This window comes from Eriocheir sinensis, chromosome 24 (genome assembly GCF_024679095.1).
Source record: "Eriocheir sinensis breed Jianghai 21 chromosome 24, ASM2467909v1, whole genome shotgun sequence".
Lineage (NCBI taxonomy): Eukaryota > Metazoa > Arthropoda > Malacostraca > Decapoda > Varunidae > Eriocheir > Eriocheir sinensis.
Genome location: NC_066532.1, coordinates 15,898,330 through 15,921,711, shown reverse-complemented (window position 1 = coordinate 15,921,711; position 23,382 = coordinate 15,898,330). Strand labels below are relative to the sequence as shown.

The 23,382-nt window shown below is 41.7% G+C and overlaps 1 protein-coding gene and 2 long non-coding RNA genes across 8 annotated transcripts in view; all 3 read right to left on the bottom strand.

The window, feature by feature from the left end:
- The window catches only part of LOC127002914 (anion exchange protein 2-like), a 39,757-nt gene extending 23,420 nt beyond the window's left edge, over positions 1 to 16,337 (bottom strand). For 2 of the 5 annotated variants that reach the window (XM_050869229.1, XM_050869230.1), the window contains exons 1-3: positions 16,312 to 16,336; positions 8,833 to 8,906; positions 1,563 to 1,788 (exon numbers count right to left, since the gene is read on the bottom strand). In XM_050869229.1, the coding sequence (XP_050725186.1) occupies positions 1,563 to 1,788; positions 8,833 to 8,862 (256 nt within the window). In that variant the 5' untranslated portion in view covers positions 8,863 to 8,906; positions 16,312 to 16,336. Of the gene's footprint in view, positions 1 to 1,562; positions 1,789 to 7,192; positions 7,271 to 8,832; positions 8,907 to 12,530; positions 12,555 to 16,311 lie in introns of those variants that run through there. The other 3 variants (XM_050869226.1, XM_050869227.1, XM_050869228.1) reach the window with 3 other exon arrangements.
- Positions 3,033 to 6,162, bottom strand: LOC127002918 (uncharacterized). Of its 2 annotated transcripts, XR_007756719.1 has the most exons (3): positions 5,674 to 6,162; positions 3,566 to 5,091; positions 3,033 to 3,395 (listed from the first exon to the last, which is right to left on the bottom strand). It is a non-coding gene; the product is annotated as an uncharacterized LOC127002918 (long non-coding RNA). The 2 variants fall into 2 exon arrangements; XR_007756718.1 differs by having other exon boundaries at positions 3,566 to 6,162.
- Positions 7,292 to 8,733, bottom strand: LOC127002916 (uncharacterized). The gene is made up of 4 exons (XR_007756705.1): positions 8,243 to 8,733; positions 8,047 to 8,145; positions 7,750 to 7,947; positions 7,292 to 7,650 (listed from the first exon to the last, which is right to left on the bottom strand). It is a non-coding gene; the product is annotated as an uncharacterized LOC127002916 (long non-coding RNA).
- Positions 16,338 to 23,382: the final 7,045 nt, after the last annotated feature.

Here is a 23,382-nt window from a genome sequence, read left to right as displayed (position 1 = left end):
TATCTATACTAATTATCTATTTTTAAGTTTTTCTATCTATTTCTATTCCTTGACACTATCCACCTCCTTCTCCATTTTCCACTACCTCCCTTTCAATCTTCTCTATTTTCTTATTCACTCTCTTTGTCAATCTCTACTTCCATCTCCTTATTCTCTTCCTTTCCGTTTTCTGCTATCTCCCTTTCAATCTTCTCTATTTTCTCATTCACTCTCTTTATTAATCTCTACTCCCATCTACCTATTCTCTTCCGCCTAATCTTTGCACATTCCTCTCCATTTTCCGCTATCTCCCTTTCAATCTTCTCTATTTTCTTATTCACTCTCTTTATCAATCTCTACTCCCATCTACCTATTCTCTTCCTCCTAATCTTCGCACATTCCTTTCCGTTTTCCGCTACCTCCCTTTCAATCTTCTCTATTTTCTCATTCACTCTCTTTATCAATCTCTACTTCCATCTCCCTCTTCTCTTCCGCCTAATCTTTGCACATTCCTTTCCGTTTTCCGCTACCTCCCTTTCAATCTTCTCTATTTTCTTAGTCACTCTCTTTATCAATCTCTACTTCCATCCATCTATTCTATTCCTCCTCGACACTTTTCACCTCCTGATCTCCGCACATTCCTCTCCGCTGTCCGACACTTACTTATCCAACCCTTCCTAAACCTCAACTCACAACCACACACTCTTAGTTAAGCGACTCACCAAAAATCACACGCACACACACACACACACACATATAATACAAATCTACAAATTATTGAGCAAAATGGAAGAAGTAGACAACGAGGAGTTACTACCAAAAGAAGGAATTACCACCAGGAACACAAGAGGACATAGTAAAAAACTGAGGAAGGGAAGATACTTGAGAGACGTAAAGAAATATAGCTTCCCGCAAAGAAATATAGAGGTTTGCAACAGACTAAGTAAGGAAGGGAAGATACTTGAGAGACGTAAAGAAATATAGCTTCCCGCAAAGAAATATAGAGGTTTGCAACAGACTGAGTATCGGCGAGGAGTGTGCAAAGCTTTAAGGAAGGGTTGGATAAATGTAGATACGGAGACAGGACCACATGAGCGTAAAGACCAGGCCCTGGAAAACAACAACTAGGTAAATACATATAATCGGGTATGACAGTAACAAGCACGTATTCTTTTTTGATGTGCTCTCACCTTAAGCAAAATGGACAAGTAAAAATGCTGCCTGCTTCGTGTCATGGAAAAACAGAGGTTACGGAAAACTCACCAAAAATCACACACACACAGGTAGAGTCAGGAGTGAGGGTAGCAGGCAGGACTTCTCATGCGTTCTCACCTGAAGCTAAATAGAGTGTCTGACAAGTAACGATGGATCTGTACTTTCTGTGCCAAGACTTAAAAATGGTGGTGACACGAGACTCGCAAAAACACACACACACACACACACACACACACACACACACACACACACACACACACACAGTCAGGTACCACGACAGAGAGCACGGCTTCTTCTACGACGCATTCTCACCCGACGAGTAAAAACCAACCACTGTCATGTAAAAACGGAGGTGACGCCAGACTCACACTTGATGTCGCTATCGTGGATCCGCAGGTCATCGGAGCCACGGAGCTGTGAGTCGTCGCCGTAGCCGGGGGACCAAGGGCTGGAGACGGCGGCGGGGGAGGACAGCTGACTCAGGGAAAAGTCCTCCTGGGTCCCGGCATCCTCAAACATCCGATCCATGTCTTCGTTCATCTGGTCCGTCGAGAGCCTGCGCGGCCGCCCGTCTTCGTCCTCCCCCGACGGTGACTGGAACGAGGCATTTTTTATTATTTTTTTTTTTATGGTTAGGGAAGCAGCTCAAGGGTAAAAATAAATAAATAAATAAATAAATAAATAAAAAAATGCTGTCCACTGTTCCGAGAAAGGTTTAGGGTGTGTTGAAATGTTGTGTTGTTTGTGTGTGTGTGTGTTTAAAAGTTCAATGTTAGGCCCGTGTGCTTGTGTTTAAATGTTCAATGTTGGGTCTTTGTGTATGTTTAAAGATCAATGTTTTATGTGTGTGTGTGTGTGTGTGTGTGTGTGTGTGTGTGTGTGTGTGAAGATTCTTTTTACTGTATAGCGCTTATTGGGAATATGAAAGACTACCCTAAAAACAAGCTACGTATTCTTCTATTAGCCCAGACACTCCCTCTCTACATCCAGCCTCCTTTCACATTACTATTACATCATCAACACAGTTACTTTTAAGGCTTGCTACCCCTCTTGATCTACCCTCTCGGCAAAGAAAACGAGGGAAGCAAACTGTTCATCAGCTGAGTGGAAGACTAAACTTACATGAGCTGGAACACTATCAGCGCATCATCGTAAAGCCCCGTTCACATTGTACCAACTCTGGGCCACGACAACCCAGCGACTCAGGGTACACGAGATCTTGGGTGTGAAATTTTGATGTGAAAAGGTCGCACACGGTTGAAAAGAGGTCTGGAAACGATCGCTGGAAGATGACGGGAATTAATTTGAAGTGCAAAAAGTCTGTGTCTAGGTTAGTCCCGTCCAGATGTTAAATGGGGCCAAAACACCCAAGTATTACTTTTAAACTGCAAAAACTAGATTAAAACTAACTTATGGAGAATCACAAGAAGTTCAACAAATCAATAGCGGAAACGATGAGCTGGAAGGTGACCAGACCCCAAAAGAATGACTCGTAGTGAATTTTAACATGACTATGGGAGATGGATCACTCATAATGTAGTGTGTAGAGATGTAATAGATGGTTGTAGGGGAAAACTTATGAATCCAGGAAGATCACAAGCAGTTCAACGCAAGTAAACGGTTGTCTACGAAGCGGCAGATGAGCGTAAGGTGACCAGACCCCAAAAGAATGACTCGTAGTGAATTTTAACATGACTATGGGAGATGGATCACCCATATTAAAGTGTGTAGAGATGTAATAGATGGTTGTTGGGTAAAACTTATGAACCCAAGAAGATCACAAGCAGTTCAACGCAAGTAAATGGTTTTCTACGCAGCGGCAAATGAGCGTAAGGTGACCAGACTCGTAGTGAACTTTAACCTAACTATGGGAGATGGATCACCCATATCAAAGTGTGTAGAGATGTAATAGATGGTTGTAGGGTAAAACTTATGAAGCCAGGAAGATCGCAAGCAATACAACACAAGTAATCAGTTTTCTACGCAGCGGCAAATGAGCGTAAGGTGACCAGACTCGTAGTGAACTTTAACCTAACTATGGGAGATGGATCACCCATATTAAAGTGTGTAGAGATGTAATAGATGGTTGTAGGGTAAAACTTATGAACCCAAGAAGATCACAAGCAATACAACACAAGTAATCAGTTTTCTACGCAGCGGCAAATGAGCGTAAGGTGACCAGACTCGTAGTGAACTTTAACCTAACTATGGGAGATGGATCACCCATATTAAAGTGTGTAGAGATGTAATAGATGGTTGTAGGGGAAAACTTAAGAAGCCGGGAAGATTGCAAGCAATACAACACAAGTAATCTGTTTCCTACGCAGTGGCAAATGAGCATAAGGTGACCAGATTCGTAATGAACTTTAACCTAACTATGGGAGATGGATCACTCATATTAAAGTGTGTGGTGATGTAATAAATGGTTGTAGGGTAAAACTTATAAGATGGGAAGATCACAAGCAGTACAACGCAAGTAATCAGGTTTTTACGTAACAGCAGATGAGCGTAAGGTGACCAGACCCCAAAAGGTTGACTCGTAGTGAATTTTAACATGACTATGGGAGATGGATCACTCATATTAAAGTGTGTAGTGATGTAATAGATGGTTGTAGGAGAAACTGATAGGAGGACACTGCAACGTAAGTAACTGTTGACGGTATAGGAAGAAAACCACGCCATGCAGTATCAATAGGAAATGTGTCTTGTCTATATAAAAAAAATGGACTACCTGACGGCTGCTTTCGTTAAAATTGTACGAAGCAAAACGGAAATGAATGTACTGGAAATTAAGTCAAGGAAATAGTTGCTAATGGAAAAACACATCAAGCAGAATCGCTATAGAAAATATGTCTTGTCTATGTAAAAAAATGCGCTACCAAACGGCTGCTTTCGTTAAAATTGTACGACGCAAAACTGAAATGAATGGACTGGAAATTAACATAAGTATACAGCTGCTAAGGGAAACCACACCATGCAGAATCACTATAGAAAACGTGTCTTGTCTATGTAAAAAAATGCGCTACCAGACGGCTGCTTTCATTAAAATTGTACAAAGCAAAACTGAAATGAATGGACTGGAAATTAAGTCAAGGAAACAGTTGCTAAGGGAAAAACAAACCAAGCAGAACAAATAGAAAATGTGTCTTGCGTCTTGCCCATATTAAAAATTGCTCTACTAGACGGCTGCTTTGATTAAAACTGTACAACGCAAAACTGAAAATTAAGTCAAGTAAACAGCTGCTGAGGGAAAAACACATCAAGCAGAATCGCTATAGAAAATATGTCTTGTCTGTGTAAAAAAAATCGCACTACCAGACGGCTGCTTTCGTTAAAATTGTACAAAGCAAAACTGAAATGAATGGACTGGAAATTAACTTAAGTATACAGCTGTTAAGGGAAACCACACCAAGCAGAATCACAATAGAAAACGTGTCTTGTCTATGTAAAAAAATGCGCTACCAAACGGCTGCTTTCATTAAAATTGTACAACGCAAAACGGAAATGAATGTCCTGGAAATTAAGTCAAGGAAACAGTTGCCAAGGGAAAAACACATCAAGCAGAATCGCTATAGAAAACATGTCTTGTCTATGTAAAAAAATGCACTACCTGACGGCTGCTTTCGTCAAAATTGTACAACGCAAAACGGAAATGAATGGACTGGAAATTAAGTCAAGGAAACAGTTGCTGAGGGAAAAACAAACCAAGCAGAACAAATAGAAAATGTGTCTTGCGTCTCGCCCATATTAAAAATTGCTCTACTAGACGGCTGCTTTGATTAAAACTGTACAACGCAAAACTGAAAATTAAGTCAAGTAAACAGCTGCTGAGGGAAAAACGCACCATCCAGAATCGCTATAGAAAACATGTCTTGTCTATGTAAAAAAATGCGCTACCTGACGGCTGCTTTCATTAAAATTGTACAACGCAAAACTGAAATGAATGTACTGGAAATTAAGTCAAGGAAACAGTTGCTAAGGGAAACCACACCATGCAGAATCGCTATAGCAAACGTGTCTTGTCTATGTAAAACAATGCGCTACCAAACGGCTGCTTTCGTCAAAATTGTACAACGCAAAACGGAAATGAATGGACTGGAAATTAAGTCAAGGAAACAGTTGCTGAGGGAAAAACAAACCAAGCAGAACAAATAGAAAATGTGTCTTGCGTCTTGCCCATATTAAAAATTGCTCTACTAGACGGCTGCTTTGATTAAAACTGTACAACGCAAAACTGAAAATTAAGTCAAGGAAACAGTTGCCAAGGGAAAAACACATCAAGCAGAATCGCTATAGAAAATGTGTCTCGTCTATGTAAAAAAATGCGCTACCAAACGGCTGCTTTCGTTAAAATTGTACAACGCAAAACGGAAATGAATGTACTGGAAATTAAGTCAAGGAAACAGTTGCTAAGGGAAAAACACATCAAGCAGAATCACTATAGAAAATATGTCTTGTCTATGTAAAAAAATGCACTACCAAACGGCTGCTTTCGTTAAAATTGTACGACGCAAAACTGAAATGAATGGACTGGAAATTAACATAAGTATACAGCTGCTAAGGGAAACCACACCAAGCAGAATCGCTATAGAAAACGTGTCTTGTCTATGTAAAAAAATGCGCTACCAAACGGCTGCTTTCGTCAAAATTGTACGACGCAAAACGGAAATGAATGTACTGGAAATTAAGTAAAGGAAACAGTTGCTAAGGGAAAACCACACCATGCAGAATCGCTACAGAAAACGTGTCTTGTCTATATAAAAAATCGCACTACCAGACGGCTGCTTTCGTTAAAATTGTACAACGCAAAACGGAAATGAATGGACTGGAAATTAACATAAGTATACAGCTGCTAAGGGAAAAAACACACCATGTGAATCTAAAGAAAACACATTTCTTAACCCACCCAGGCCTATCTAAGCCTCTATAAGCCCTGTCTAAGGCCTATTCTGACACCACAACATCCCCCCCCCTCTCATTTTTTTTTTTTTTTTTTTTTAGTATTTGCCTATGGCGCCGGTAGGCTTTCTTTATGGGGCCTGATGGTTGGCCCCAGCCCGTCATGGCACAGGCAAGTGTTTATAGTGGCGCCATCTTGCATTGGCTCATACTGCCCCCCGGAGCTCATCTTTGATCCAAGAATCTAGAGTCCGGGTTGATAGGTGGTCTACTGGACAGCATGTGGGTAGTCTTAGGCCACCCGGCGGTGACTGAAAAATCCCAGCTTGTGGCACCAAGCGGGGCGCAAACCCACGTCGCCCTGGACGCGGCACTGTCACGCTATCCACTCAACCACTGCTTACCCAGTCATTTTCTCTTCCTCTTATATATATGTCTTGTCTATATGAAAAAAAATTGCTTTACTAGACAGTTTATTTGATTAAAGTTATATAATTACTATGAATATAAAACTACATGACACCAAGAGGAAAAAGTATATGTATAGACCCCAAAAAATACACTACAGAAAACATGTCTTGCCTAAATATAAAAAAAATGGGTTTACCAGACAGCAGATTTTGTTTAAGTTGCATAATAAACGTAAATAAAATAATACACGAGAAAGGGAAAATAAAAAATAACTCATACAGGGCCGTACTACAAGTCGAATCCAAGAAGTTTCGGGTCCCTACAGAGGTCGGTTTAGGGGCCGTACTACAAGTCCAATCTGGGAAGTTTCAGGTCTCTACAGAGTTGTACATCCCGAAGTAAGTAGGGACCCGAAACTTCTCGGATTCGCCTTGTAATACGGCCCATAGACTCAAACAAGGTCCCATCGATGAGCAGACAAGGAAATAAAGGAAAAATAAAACTGATACAGACTCAAACAAGGTACCATTGATGAGGACACAAGGAAATAAAGGTAAAATATACACAGCAGGAACAAGCAAACAAATAGGAGGGAATTACCAAGCTAACACAACAACAAAAACATTATACGGTGCTCCAGAAAGCGTAATCATGCATGGATCACACTAACAGACCTCCTCATACTCACTTCCATGGCTACGGGCTCCTGTATGCCGGCTAGATGGTGTGAAACAGAATAAAAGAACTTACACCATTGTCATCAAACCTAAAAGGGGAAAGAAACGAACTTGCCATGAGACTTATTTTTCCTTTCCTCATTTTTTTGTTCACAGTGAGCAAAGTTAACTCTTAGACGGAGGCCGCATTAAACCCCTGACTGCGGATTTCCTACAAGAAGACATCACCAAGCTACAGGAATGGAACAAAAAGTGGCTGCTACAATTCAATGAAGAAAAATGTAAAGTCCTGCACCTTGGGAGGGGATATCCAGCACACCAATACCACATGGGAAACACTCCACTATCCACCACAGAGGCAGAGAAAGACCTGGGAGTGTATGTTACCAGGCTACCAGTGAAGGGATATCCAGCATACCAATACCACATGGGAAACACTCCACTATCCACCACAGAGGCAGAGAAAGACCTGGGAGTGTATGTTATCAGGCTACCAGTGAAGGGATATCCAGCATACCAATACCACATGGGAAACACTCCACTATCCACCACAGAGGCAGAGAAAGACCTGGGAGTGTATGTTACCAGGCTACCAGTGAAGGGATATCCAGCATACCAATACCACATGGGAAACACTCCACTATCCACCACAGAGGCAGAGAAAGACCTGGGAGTGTATGTTACCAGGCTACCAGTGAAGGGATATCCAGCATACCAATACCACATGGGAAACACTCCACTATCCACCACAGAGGCAGAGAAAGACCTGGGACTATATGTTACCAGGCTACCAGTGAAGGGATATCCAGCACACCAATACCACATGGGAAACACTCCACTATCCACCACAGAGGCAGAGAAAGACCTGGGAGTGTATGTTACCAGGCTACCAGTGAAGGGATATCCAGCATACCAATACCACATGGGAAACACTCCACTATCCACCACAGAGGCAGAGAAAGACCTGGGAGTATGTTACCAGGCTACCAGTGAAGGGATATCCAGCATACCAATACTACATGGGAAACACTCCACTATCCACCACAGAGGCAGAGAAAGACCTGGGAGTGTATGTTACCAGGCTACCAGTGAAAGCCAAATCGCAGCGGACGGGTTAAAGAGTAGCTCCCTCAAAATGAATGGTCCATATATATATAGTCACTGCCAACCTTACGACCATAGCATAAAAATAGTTACACTGCATAATGGATGTTTTAGTAAAGTTGGGGGCATACGCTAGAGCAGCACATGGCCTCGGTGCTCATCTCCGTAACATTGGCCCTTGAGCCTGTGGTGGGAGGGAGCCCATTACCCCGGGACACAGGACCAGCATGACATCTGGGTTACCACAGTTTACCTTCCCCAGGTTTCCCCAGGTACCCATTTATCGACCAGCCCGAAAGGGAGGATGAACAGCTGGGTGAGATGCATGCCGACTGCCCGGGCCGGGATTCGAACCCAGGCACGCGGAGTAGAAGCCAGTTACGCTGACCACTAGACCTCGGAGGCGTATATGTTTTAACTATCGTCTATATAGATTCTAACGAAGTGTTGTTATATTTCTGCCATACAAAACTGACTGAACTAACGACCGTCTGTATCAAGTTCCTCCATCGTCTAAGGGTTGAGGTACGAAAGGGCCGCTGCTTACCATGGTCACTAATGATGTTATCTTCTCCATGGTTGCTCTCCTCCGCTCTGGACGTGACGGGAAGATCCACTACACTGAAAAGAAAGGAAGAATTGTCAGTTTATTGTGCTCTTGGAAAACCACATTGCTACCCAGACATACATATACACACTTAAATATGCATACATGAATACATCACATAAATATGCTGTCAGGAAACCATCTTGCAACACACACACATACGCATATCACTGCTAAATGAGCTCATGGAAAACTACCTTGCTACGCACACACACACACACACACGCACACATAAATTATACATACATGAATATATCACATAAATATGCTGTCAGGAAACCATCTTGCAACACACACACATACGCATATCACTGCTAGATGCGCTCATGGAAAACTACCTAGCTACGCACACACACACACACACACACACACACACACACACACACACACGTAAATTATACATACATGAACATACCAATTAAATATGCTCTCAGGAAACCATCTTGCAACACACATGCGATTTTTTTTTTTTTTTTTTTTGGTACCCTTTTTGTTGCCCTTTTGCTGTATCCTTTCATGTAAATAAAAAAAAATAAAAAAATAAAAAATAAAAAATCACTGTGCTCTCGGAAAACTACCTTGTTCACACACACACACACACACACACACACACACCCACGGCATCACAGTAAGCATCATATTAGTATTCATTAACAGTCATGTGGCTAATTTGACTTTATAATTCTACTTCTGGGACGGAGTTAGCAAGAAGTGTTGGATTTCCACAGTTGACGTATTACAATCTCAGTCGTAAAAAGTTATATAAAAATACCAAGAAAACCAACTAATCTAGAACATTCTAAATATCACACTTGCATTACAATGACTTATTTTTTCATGTTAATAGCTATATCATCTCTCTTGTGTGGGAGGTGACTGGCAGGCATAGACGTAACAGGGTAGCAGCGACGGGCCAAATTTGTGGCTTTACCGTGTACCAGCGATGGGTCAAATTTGTGGCTTTACCGTGTATCAGCGATGGGTCAAATTTGTGGATTTACCGTGTACGAGTGACGGGCCAAATTTGTGGCTTTACCGTGTACCAGCGATGGGCCAAATTTGTGGCTTTACCGTGTACCAGTGAAGGGCCAAATTTGTAGCTTTACCATGTACCAGTGAAGGGCCAAATTTGTGGCTTTACCGTGTAGCAGCGATGGGCCAAATTTGTGGCTTTACCGTGTACCAGCGACGGGCCAAATTTGTGGCTTTACCATGTACCAGCGACGGGCCAAATTTGTGGCTTTACCATGTACCAGCGACGGGCCAAATTTGTGGCTTTACCATGTACCAGCGACGGGCCAAATTTTTGCTATGATATAAACCCCCCAAAAAATAGATGATACATAAACTGATCACAAATGCTTTGATATATATTATGAAATGGTTTGCGTGAGTGATGATTTTTTTCTCATTTTTCTCGCTCAGAGGGGCCTTTAAGAAACATGATCCCCGCAGCTACCAGGTTAAAATTCTTCCTTGCTGCATCACTCTTACAACACAAACACATAGCATCTTGTATATCCATAAGAACATAAGAGCGTAAGGAGTCTGCAAGAGGCCGGTAGAGTAATATGGTGAGAAGAGACAGTTAATAATATAATACCATTGACGAGCGGTGTGCGTGGATAAGCAGAAAAGTGGACCGAGAGGAGGAGGAGGAGGACCTACGATGCGATACAAAGCGATACGGGTCAATAGAAGAAAAGAAAAATACAAGGCAACTCCTACTCCGACCTTTTGATTCTTGACCTGACCCTATACTTACCCCTGAGCTATGCAAGTTAACCCAGAGATTGTGACCATGCCTTCAACCCTTGTCAAACTAACGCCACTTAAGAGGAGAAAAGAGAACTGACCCGCGACATAAACAGCCTTGGAGCCAAACTCTCATAAAAGCGTTACCTGGATTTCTTACCTAGATGGAGACACGCCCCATCTAAAACCAGCGATGTCTCAGATCAAAACAGCAGCAGACGGTTTTCATGAAGATGGTCAGATGGGTGGATAATATGACATCGCGAGATGGCACGGACAACTACAATTTTCAAGACACAGTCAACAAAAACAATCCATATAAAAAACACCCAAAAGAACAACCAAACCACTAGAACAAATGAATCAAACTCGTATAAAATCAGACCAAGATGCCTCACCACGCACTCTATGGTAATCTAACATCACTTGAGGCTAAAAAGAGGAGATAAAATTGATCCTTGAAGCCAAAACTCTCATAGAAGCCTCGTTAAATGTTGAAGAATGTGGCAGTGATGACCTCGCCAAGCACTTAAGGTAAACTAACATCATTTGGGGCTTAAAAAAATAATAGTGAACCTTGAACCCAAAACTCTCATAAAAGCCTTGTTAAATATGAACTTGGGCGGCAAAATGTTGAAGAATATTTAATTTAATTTCTAGGGGACCCGCAGAGGGCCACTCTCGGGGGGATTCAAGGGGCCAGGACAGGATTAGGATAAGGGTTAGGATGAGGAAAGATATTGGGACATGGTGAAGGGCCAGGATTAGGGAGATAATGATTGATGATGCTATCCCTAAATGTGTCAAGAGTGGGACTATTAACTACATGAGATGGGAGATGATTCCACTCTTGGATGCTGCAGGGAAAGAATGAATGTTTGAATATACTTGTGTTAGTCTGGTAAGTGTGGTATTTAAGGTTGTGGCTGCCTCTAGTGGATCGTGTAGTTGTCGGGTGTAAATAAGTGTCTTTGTTTATGTCTACTAAATTGTTTGTGATTTTATATAGCATTTGTTGTCTGTGTATTTGTCTCCGTGTTGCTAATGGGTCCAGTTTTATGTCTTGTTTAAGCAAAGTGACTGATGTAGTTTGTCTGTAATCACGTCTGGCCCATCTTGCAGCTTTGTTTTGTATAGCCTCTAATTTATTTATGTTAGCGTTAGTGAGTGGGTCCCAGATGGTGTCACAATATTCTATGTGTGGCCGAACGAGTGTTTTGTATGCAAGAATTTTGATGTTTGTGTTACACCTGCTAAGGTTCCTGTGCTGTGAGCTCTAACCTAACCTAACCTAACCTAACCTAACCTAACCTAACCTAACCTAACCTAACCAACCTAACCTAACCAACCTAACCTAACCTAACCTAACCTAACCAACCTAACCTAGCCTAACCTAACCTAACCAACCTAACCTAGCCTAACCTAACCTAATAGGGTCGATTTACAAGACATATTGCAGCCCAAGAACACATATTTGACAAGGCTTTCGTAGGAGTTGTGGGCATTTTCAGGGGTAGTTTTATGACCCTGGTAGTAGTAGTGTGCGTCTTCTTCTGTACTGTGAACCTGAAGAAACACCCATTGGAACCCGACTGACCCCCTCTTTGACCTTTAGAAATGGCTGATGTGGGAGGCGAGAGTATCTTATAATACCAAACTACAAAGGGCCGTATTTTAAAACATTTCGGCGCCCAAGTTCACCTATTTGACAAGGCTTTCCTAGGAGTTTTGGGCATTTCCAGGAGTAGTTTTATGACCCTGGTGGTAGTTTGACCCTTCTTCTGTACCGTGAACCTAAAGAAACACTCATTGGAGCCCGATTGATGCCCTCTTTGACCTTTAAAAATAGTTGATGTTAGCAGCGAAAGTCTTAAAATACCGACCTTTGGCCCTGATGTTGCTCAAGTGTGTGTTCCACCGCATGTCAGCTGAGATGAGTGAGCCCATGTGACAGTGATGACCTCGCCAAGCACTTAAAGGTAAACTAACGTCACTCGGGGCTTAAAAAAACGAGATAAAAGTGAACTCACCCGCGACATGAGCAGCCTTGGAGCCCCCGCCGCCTTGTCCCACCCACGTGCAGAGTGTAAACAAACGTTCCGCTCCCGATCACGTGACCTTCCCAAGAAACGTTTCCCGTGTAACTGTATTTTGTTTTCTCTTTTACTTTTTTACTCTCTTACTTTAGTTTCTTTTTTTCCTTCTTTCTTGCGTTCGTTTTTCTTATTTTTTTCCTTCCTTTCTTTCTTCCTTTTTTTTCGTTCTTTTTCTTTCTTTCTTGCTGTTTTTCTTTCCATTCATTAATTCTCTCTTTGCATCCTTTCTTTCTTTCTTTCTTTATACTTTTGAGACTGCCCACATGCATTAATTACTAGTTATTCGTATTAAAGAAAGGGAAAAAAGGTGGTTTGACTGAATATAAACAAACTTGAACTTCCCACCTAAATTATCACGTACCTTTACGAATGTCCCCCCTTCGACTGTACTTTTCCTCTTAATACCAGCCTTTTTAATTAATACCATCCACATGCATCAATCAAAAGTCACATGTGTTTAAATAGCAAATGAAGTCGTTTGTTTCTCTAATATGGGAGTAAAGAGTAATTGGCATACTTTCTCGATATGGCGGACTCCACATCTATTTATTATTATTATTTTATTTCTCTGGATACACGCTCGACATCCTTGCAGCAATCAGTTATATTATGCATAAGAGTGTAATGTTTTTTTTATTTACACCAGAGTCAGTCCAAGGGCATAAAAAAGTTACATATGTTAAAAAAAGCCCGCTACTCACTGCTCCTAAAAAGAGTTAAGGGAGTGGCCGAAAGAGAGGTCAATTTCGGGAGGAGGGGTGTCCTGATACCCTCCTCTTGAAAGAGTTCAAGTCGTCGGCAGGAGGAAATACAGATGAAGGAAGATTGTTCCAAAGTTTACCAGCGTGAGGGATGAAAGAGTGAAGATGCTGGTTAACTCTTGCGTATGGGATTTGGACAGTATAGGGATGAGCGAGTAGAAAGTCGTGTGTGGCGAGGCCGCGAGAGAGGGGGAGGCATGCAGTTAGCAAGTTCAGAAGAGCAGTCAGCGTGGAAATATCGATAAAAGATAGAAAGAGAGGCAACATGGCGGCGAAATTTAAGAGGTAGAAGACTATCAGTATGAGGAGGAGAGCTGATGAGACAAAGAGCCTTAGACTCCACTCTGTCCAAGAGAGCTGTGTGAGTGGAGCCCCCCCACACGTGAGATGCATACTACATACCAGGGCGGACAAGGCCCCTGTATATGGATAGCAACTGTGCGGGGGAGAAGAACTGGCGGAGACGATACAGAACGTCCAGCCTCGAGGAATAACGTACAAGCTGTGTGTTTCTGTGTTTTATTCAAGCGAAGGGAGTCGTTAGCTGCCAGGCACAATGATGCAATCCAGCTTTGTGGTGTCGTGAGCTTCCATATATTTACAGAACTTAGCCCACCAAACAACGGAATAATATAATGTGAATAGATATATTTCGTATAGAGAAAGAAAGAAAGGATGCAAAGAGAGAATGGGTGAATGGAAAGAAAAACAGCAAGAAAGAAAGAAAAAGAAAAAAACGAAAAAAAGGGAAGGAAAGAAAGAATAAGAAAAACGAACGAAAGAAAGAAGGAAAAAAGAAACTAAAGTAAGAGAGTAGGAAAGAAATAGAAAAAAGAATGAAAGGAAAGAAAAGAATAAAACGAAAGAAAGAAGGAAGGAAAGAACGAAAGAAAGGAAGAGAGATAAGAAAGAAGGAAAATAGAAACGAAGAAAGAAAGAAAGGAAGGAAAGAAGGAGAGAAAGAAAGAAATACCTACGAATGAAAGAAGGAAAAAGAAAAAAAAACGAAAGAAAAGGAAGGAAGGAAAAGAGAAAGAAAGGAAGAAAGATAAGAAAGAAGGAAAATAGAAACGAAGAAAGAAAGAAAGGAAAGAAGGAGAGAAAGAAAGAAAAATACCTACTCCTCACCATCCCAGACCAAACCTGTTCTCTACCCCGTACTAACCTGTCATTATCTGGCCTTCTTACCTGCCGGGCCTCGCTTTCCATGACTAACACAACACATAGGGAAGCCACACACTGCCCCAGCACCCCAAAAATAGACAGATTCTTTACTAATACATAAATACATACATACATTTCATTCCCTTTCTTTCATTCTTTCCTTTCTTTCAATTCATTCATCAATAACCGTTTCTTTCTCTTTCTTTTTCTTATTTTCCTTTCTTTCTTTCCTTCTTTCTTTCCTTTCTTCCTCCCTTTCTCTCTCTCGTTTCATTCATTAATATCCCTTTCTTTCTCCCTTTCTTTAACTGATGCTTTACGTTTTTTTACTATATAGCGTGTGAATTAGCATTTCGTCTTTGCTTGTGTTTGAAAAGCTCACAAATATAACAGTAAACACCTATATGATTCTGATGTTTTAAGTACATGGATGTTTATATGTCTTGAAACTCTTACAAACACTCTCCACAGGTAGGCAAGGTCAGGTAACACACACACACACACACACACACACACACACACACACACACACACACACACACAGACTCGCAGACATACAAGGGCAGTAAGCACCGACCTCCTCCCAAGTATTATTCTTAGACAACATTAAATAAACACAAAATTAATCGAGTTTCATATCAGTTTACAGTTTCCTTCACCGACTCCCTGAACACACACACACACACACACACACACACACACACACACACACACACACACACAAGCTATCAACAATGACGCAATGTGATGATATAGGGGACATATACAACAAGAATCAGTCCCGTAAAAAAAGAAGAAAAACACAAACTGCCATACACAAAAATAAATATAGGCTGCAGTAAAGGAGAGGCTGCCGCACCTTAGGATCGCATAATGAATAGAAGTAATAAATGAATAATTAATATTGACACGCCTTGAATGACGACAATAGGAGAAGAATGAAGAGATTAAGATGCAAACGAATGAGTGAAGGAATGGAGGAAAAAAAGGGATGAGGGAAAAATGAGGGAAAATAATACAAAGACACAAAAAAGAAGGAAAGAGAGAAAGACTGAGAGAGAGATAAATATATAGATGAAGATGGAAACGAATGATGGAGTGAAGGAAAAAAGTTATAAATAGGTGAAGATGAAGAAAAAAACAAACAAAGACATAAAAAAAGAAGTATATGAATAGAGAGAAAGACTGGAAAAGATAGAGATATAAAGATGAAGATGGAAACGAATGAGGAAGTGAGGAAAAAAATGTGAAAAAAGGAGACAAAAGCAGAAAAAACAAACTCAAAAGACACATTAAAAAGAAGTGTATGAAGAGAGAGAGAGAGAGAGAGAGAGAGAGAGAGAGAGAGAGAGAGAGAGAGAGAGAGAGAGAGAGAGAGAGAGAGAGAGAGAGAGAGAGAGAGAGAGAGAGAGAGAGAGAGAGAGATGCAACCAAATGAAGAAATCGAGAAAATAATGTGAAAAAAAAGAAAAAAAAGAAAAAACAAACAAATTGAAAAGACAAAAAAAAATAAAGTGTATAAGTAAATAAAAGTCTTGAAAGAGAGATAGATACATACCTAAACAAACAAACAAACAAACAAATAAAAAAAAACAGGGGAGGGGAGAAGGGTATACTTTCAAGGCTAACGTGACTATGAATACCTGCTAACACTTGTCTGCCTTCACAAACACTTAAAACACGACTACAACAGAGAAAGGAAGGAGAGAACGACACGTACAGGACATGTGTTTTCCTATTACACACACACACACACACACACACACACACACACACACACACACACACACACACACACACACACAAACACGTAGCGGAAGTCCAGAATTCCCAGAAGTTGAACGGCGTCAAGAAAACAAAGGAAAGTGTTTTAATATGCCAAGCTTCCGGACTTCGAACCTAAGATATGGAATTAGAAGATAACGTAATGGTGTCAGAATGTTTGTGAGTTTGTTGTTTTTATGTGTGTGTGTGTGTGTGTGTGTGTGTGTGTGTGTGTGTACCGCCTCACCTCGGTCTAAATTTAACCTTCGTAGGCCTCTTATCTTTTTTTGAAGTACGTGAGATGGTACACGCGTGGTGGTGGTGGTGGTGGTGATGGTGGTACTGAGTGGAGGTGTAGGATGGGGGAGATGTAGATAGAGGTGGTGGTGGTGGTGGTGGTAGCGGTGGTGTTGGTGGTACTGAGTGGAGGTGTAGGAAGGGGGAGATGTAGATAGAGGTGGTGGTGGTGGTGGTGGTGGTGATAACGCTTGACTCTTGAGTGCATTCGTACGCTGAGAGGATGCAAGATAATAATAATAATAATAAGTATAAGAATAATAATAATAATAATAATAATAAGAACAACAACAACAACAACAACAACAACACAAACACACTCACACACAAACACACAGATAATACAAACAAAAACAAAAAAATATATATAAACAAGAAAATCAAGAAAAAAACAAGCAAACGACAAATTGAAAGAAGTAAAACATGACCAAAAAAACAAAGAAAATAACAAAAGACAACACAAAGAAAAACAACAACAACAAAAAACCACCACCACCGTAATATTTAAGTGTGGTAATGGTGGTGGTGGTGATGGTGAGGGTGTCCGGTATGTCCCTAAAGACTCATAATCACAGCCTCTTTATCTCGCGTTGTCCCGAAGCCTTTATCTCTTAGGCAGGGGTAACGAAAGTGGTGGTGGTGGTGGTAGGAGGGGGTAGTGGTGGGGGGGGGTAGTGGTGGTGGTGGTGGTAGGAGGGGGTAGTGGGGGGGGGTAGTGGTGGTGGTGGTGGTGGGGGGAGGGGTCGTGGGTGGAGGGTAGTGGTGGTGGTGGTGGTAGGAGGGGGTAGTGGGGGGGGTAGTGGTTGTGGTGGTGGTGGTGGTGGTAGAAGGGGGTTGTGGAGGGGGTAGTGGTGGTGGTGGTGGTAGGAGGGGGTTGGGGGGGTAGTGGTGGTGGTGGTATTTTCGTCTCTATCTGTCCCCATGATCCGTCGTCGGGGGCTGAGAACACACTAGTTTCCGCTGACGAGATATATATATATTTTTTTTACATCCTCGCCCATAGCGCCGGTAGGCTTTCTTCAGGGGTAAGATGGTCAGCCCAACCCCGTCATGGCGCAGGCAATTTTTATAGTGGCGCCAGTTATGCTCGGCTCATGCTGCCCCCTGGAACTCATTCTTGATTCACTGGACGGTTTCTTCTAGAGTCCGGGTTGATAGGTGGTCTTCAGGACAGCATGTGGGTAGTCTTAAGCCACTCGGCGGTGACTGACAAATCCCAGATGGCAACGTGGGGATTCGAACCGACGTTGTCCATGGCGTGGTGAATGTGAGCCCAGCACGCTAACCACTCCCTTTGTTTGACAGTTCCCTCATGTATCTCATAAATACAGTTAATGCTTTGAGTTATCCACGTCTCTCATTTAGTGCTCTATAAGTTACCCCCGTCTACCAGTTAGGGCTTCAATTTACCCCTTTCTACAATGTGGGGCGTGTTATCCTGAAGGTCCGTCGTTCGAGTCCAGCCCGCCGCTACAAGGTGACACTGTTTAATCATCTCCGAGTGGCCTAAGACTACCCACATGCTGTCCTGAAGACCACCTAACATCCCGGACTCCAGCGAAACTCATGTGAAACTCCGGGGAGCAGAATGAGCCAAGCAAGAATGGCGCCACTATAAAACACTTGCCTGCGCCACTAACGACCTACTGACCCTAACCGTAGAAGAAAAACAATACACTGTAGATAATAGCAGATTGTAGAACTGAGCTGAAGTATTTTACAGACTGAAGTTAAAAGGGTTGGGACAATCTTTAGTATAGAGCTGAATCATTTATCTAGTTATCTATTAAGAGGTTGAAGATTGCGATGTTAGAGAGACTGTTACCGCTAAAAGACAGTCGCTCCGTCATCTTATAAGGGGGACACAGTTAAATTCGCGTGTATTAAGAGAGTTGGGACAGTCTTTAGTGTGGTACTGAATCATTTATCTAGTCATCGATTAAGAGGTTAAGACTGCGATGTTAGAGAGACTGTTACCGCTAAAAGACTGTCACTCCGTCATGTTATAAGGGGGACACAGTTAAATCCTCGTGTATTAAGAGAGTTGGGACAATCTTTAGTGTGGTACTGAATCATTTATCTATTCATCGATTGAGAGGTTGAAGATAGCGATGTTAGAGTGACTGTTACCGCTAAACGACTGTCTCTCCGTCATGTTTTAAGGGGGACACAGTTAAATCCGCGTGTATTAAGAGAGTTGGGACAATCTTTAGTGTGGTACTGAATCATTTATCTATTCATCGATTAAGAGGTTAAGACTGCGATGTTAGAGAGACTGTTACCGCTAAAAGACAGTCGCTCCGTCATGTTGTAAGGGGGACACAGTTAAATCCGCGTGTATTAAGAGTCAGGACAATCTTTAGTGTGGTACTGAATCATTTATCTATTCATCGATTAAGAGGTTAAGACTGCGATGTTAGAGTGACTGTTACCGCTAAACGACTGTCTCTCCGTCATGTTGTAAGGGGGACACAGTTAAATCCGCGTGTATTAAGAGAGTTGGGACAGTCTTTAGTGTAGTACAGAATCATTTATCTAGTCATCGATTAAGAGGTTAAGACTGCGATGTTAGAGAGACTGTTACCGCTAAAAAACTGTCTCTGTGTCATCTTGTAAGGGGGACACAGTTAAATCCGCGTGTATTAAGAGTCAGGACAATCTTTAGTGTGGTACTGAATCATTTATCTACTTATCGATTGAGAGGTTGAAGAGAGCGATGTTAGAGAGACTGTTACCGCTAAAAAACTGTCTCTGCGTCATGTTATAAGGGGGACACAGTTAAATCCTCGTGTATTAAGAGTTAGGACAATCTTTAGTGTGGTAATCATTTATCTAGTTATCGACTGAGAGATTAAGATTGCGATGTTAGAGAGACTGTTACCGCTAAAAGACTGTCTCTGCGTCATGTTATAAGGGGGACACAGTTAAATCCTCGTGTATTAAGAGTTAGGACAATCTTTAGTGTGGTAATCATTTATCTAGTTATCGACTGAGAGATTAAGATTGCGATGTTAGAGAGACTGTTACCGCTAAAAGACTGTCTCTGCGTCATGTTATAAGGGGGACACAGTTAAATCCTCGTGTATTAAGAGTTAGGACAATCTTTAGTGTGGTAATCATTTATCTAGTTATCGACTGAGAGATTAAGATTGCGATGTTAGAGAGACTGTTACCGCTAAACGACTGTCTCTCCGTCATGTTATAAGGGGGACACAGTTAAATCCGCGTGTATTAAGAGAGTTGGGACAATCTTTAGTGTAGTACAGAATCATTTATCTATTCATCGATTAAGAGGTTAAGACTGCGATGCTAGAAAGACATTTGCCACTAAAATAAAACCTAATCGCATCACATTACAAACAAGACATAGTGACTTCTCGTGCGCTAAGAAAGTAAGGACACTCTACAGGTTAGTACTAATTCATTAACTGAGTTATTAAGAGGTAAGATAAGGTCATAGAGACTGTTACCACTAAAATAAAACCTGATTGCGTCATATAAATAAACAAGAGAGTGACTTCTCGTATGCCAAGACCCTGACCTGACTCTCCCTTCTGCCCCTCCCTTCCCACACCCTTCTCATTTCCCATTCTGTGTGTGTGTGTGTGTGTGTGTGTGTGTGTGTGTTTAAGAGAGCAAGTACGATTTCTTTTCATGTGATCGACTGAGGAATTACAGGGCAGCGCTGACAGGATTGTGGCTGGCGCTGAAAGAATGTCATCTACGCTAAAAAGGTCCTCCAGTGTCTCGCGTGTGAAGATAGGTAAGGACGAAGCCTGTTTTTGTCACCGAGATAAGATGAGATAGGCGGCGGTCAGTCCAGTCCAAGGTGACGAGATTGTGGATTGATTCGAGGTTATCTTACGAAGCCTCCCTACACCTTTACCAGATTGTACTATTCAGCTTATTATTGTATTTACCGGTGATAGGGCCACCGTTGCCAGATTATCGTATTCACCACAACGTATTTATAATTTTTAAGCCTCAAACTCTCGTACCTACACAAATATCGACAGAGAATCATCAAAGCTAGCATTAAAACTGTTATTTATTGAAGTTTGTTTGTTTTTCACTATAGTTATCGGTCAGAAACTACAAAATGCAATGCGATGAGTACGATACTTTGGCAACGCTGGATAGGGCCATGTTCCCGTTGAGCAGCGAGTAGCGGGCTTTTTTTTTTTTATTATTGTATTATTTGTGTGTCCTTGAGCTGTCTCCTTTGTTGTAAAAAAAAAAAAAAAAATCCACCATGCACACCATCAACTTCTTTCAACACCTTTCTGCCTCATTACCAACTGCATCACCATCACCACCATCACCACCACCCAGACATCACCATCACCACCATCACCACCACCCAGACATCACCATCACCCATCACCACCACCCAGACATCACCATCACCACCACCCAGACATCACCATCACCCATCACCACCACCCAGACATCACCATCCCCCCATCACCACCATCACCACCACCCAGACATCACCATCCCCCCATCACCACCATCACCACCACCCTGACCCACCACGAGTAGAACAGGAAGCACCTCACACACTCCCTCCCAGCCCTCTTCCCCCCTACCACTACCAGTAACGCTATCGAGAAAAAGAAACACTATCAATAAAAGAAGTTACGAGTCCGAGGATTTTATTTGCTATTATCAAGGTGAGATATGAAGACACTGGGTGGGGTAGGAAGGGGTAACGGGGTATAGATATCTTCCTTCGTGGTCCAAGTTCCATTATACCATTAAGAGCAATGCATAGATTTTTGCCACGATCGCTTTCTCCCCTCCTCTTACTGTTAGTCTTCTGCCTCTTAAATTTCCCCGCCATGTTGCATTTCTTTCTATCTTCTATCCATATTTTCATGCTGACTGATCTTCTGGACTTGCTAACTGGATGCCTCTTCTAACGTGGCCCAGCTGCACACGACTTTCAACTCTTGCTTATTCCTATACTGTCCAAATCCCTTATGCAAGAGTTAACCAGCGTCATTCTTTCATCGCTTCCGCTGGTAAACTTTGGCTCACCACTATTACAACTACTACTACTACTACTACTACTACTTCTACTACTACTACTACTACTTCTGCTACTACTACTACTACCCTCCTCCTCCTCCTCTTAATGATCATGAAAGTCAGTTGTCGGGAAAAGATTAACACTTAGAATCACACAGACCAACTAACAGACAAACATTCTCGGGTATAAATCAGATAAATGATAAGACGAGAAGAATGCGTTTCACTGCAACATCAAAGCACACGAAAAAATAACTTACTGATAAAGGACGAAGATAAGACGTGGCGGCCAAATGCAATAACAAGAGAGAGAGAGAGAGAGAGAGAGAGAGAGAGAGAGAGAGAGAGAGAGAGAGAGAGAGAGAGAGAGAGAGAGAAAAAAAAAAAAAACCGATATACGAATAGATAGATAAAAAGAGAGAAGAAGAAGAAGAAGAAGAAGAAGAAGAAGAAGAAGAAGGGAAGGAAAATAAGCAGAAAAAAGGGAAAACGAAGAAAATGAAAGGAAAACAAAAGGAAATAATAAGGAGGAAGGAAGGAAGGAAGAGAGAGAGAGAGAGAGAGAGAGAGAGAGAGAGAGAGAGAGAGAGAGAGAGAGAGAGAACCACACAACTGCACTAGGCTATTTTTATTCTAACGTAGCTCCTAAATTTAAACCCAAGACCATTATAAATATCTTCTTACTCAACTCTTACAACACAACCTAATTCATATTCTTGCGTCATTTGTTCTTCTTCTTCTTCTTCTTCTTCCTTTTCTTGTTCATGTCCTTCTTCTTCTTCTTCTTCTTCTTCTTCTTCTTCTTCTTCTTCTCCTTCTTCCTTTTCTTCTTGTTCTTGTTCTTGTTCTTGTTCTTCTTCTTCTTCTTTCTTTTCTTCTTGTTCTTGTTCTTCTTTTTCTTCTTCTTCCACGATAGACAAAACGAAAAAAAAAAAAAAAAAAAAAAAACCCACTAAAGAATCGGTTATATAAGATCTAATCCCCTTACAAGAGAGTCCAATCCTTCTTAAATAGCAGCAAACACGATTCAATCCCCCTTTAGAAGTGTTCAGTATTTCTTAACTTGCCAACAAAAACTCAAAACAGGACACAAAACAGAAAGAAAAACAACGTATCGATAAGATGAGATTCAGTTCCCTTTCTTTAAGTTATCAAGAAACGCAAGAGACGAAAAACGAAACAAAATCCACCAAAGAAACACTGAAGGATCGGTTATGTAAGATTCAAATCCTTTTAAGGGAGTTCAATCTTTGTTTTCACACTCGACATGTCAGCTGTCACATTACCTGCACTCCTCCTCCTCCTCCTCCTCCTCCTCCTATCGAGATAAAAACTAATCAGAAACATGGAGATAAAATAAAGAGGTTGAGGAGGAGGAGGAGGAGGAGGAGGAGGAGGAATATATCACATTTTCACCTTAAAGACATCCCATAAGTCAACATTCTCAAACGCTCTCTTCTCTCCCATCAACTGCTTCCAGAGGCCGAAAAGGAGATCAATCGGGTTCTAATAAGTGTTTTTTGAGGTTCACGGTGCAGAAGAAGGGTCAAACTACCACCCGGGTCATGAAACTACCCATGGAAATGCCCACAATGCCTATGAAAGCCTTGTCAAATGTGTGT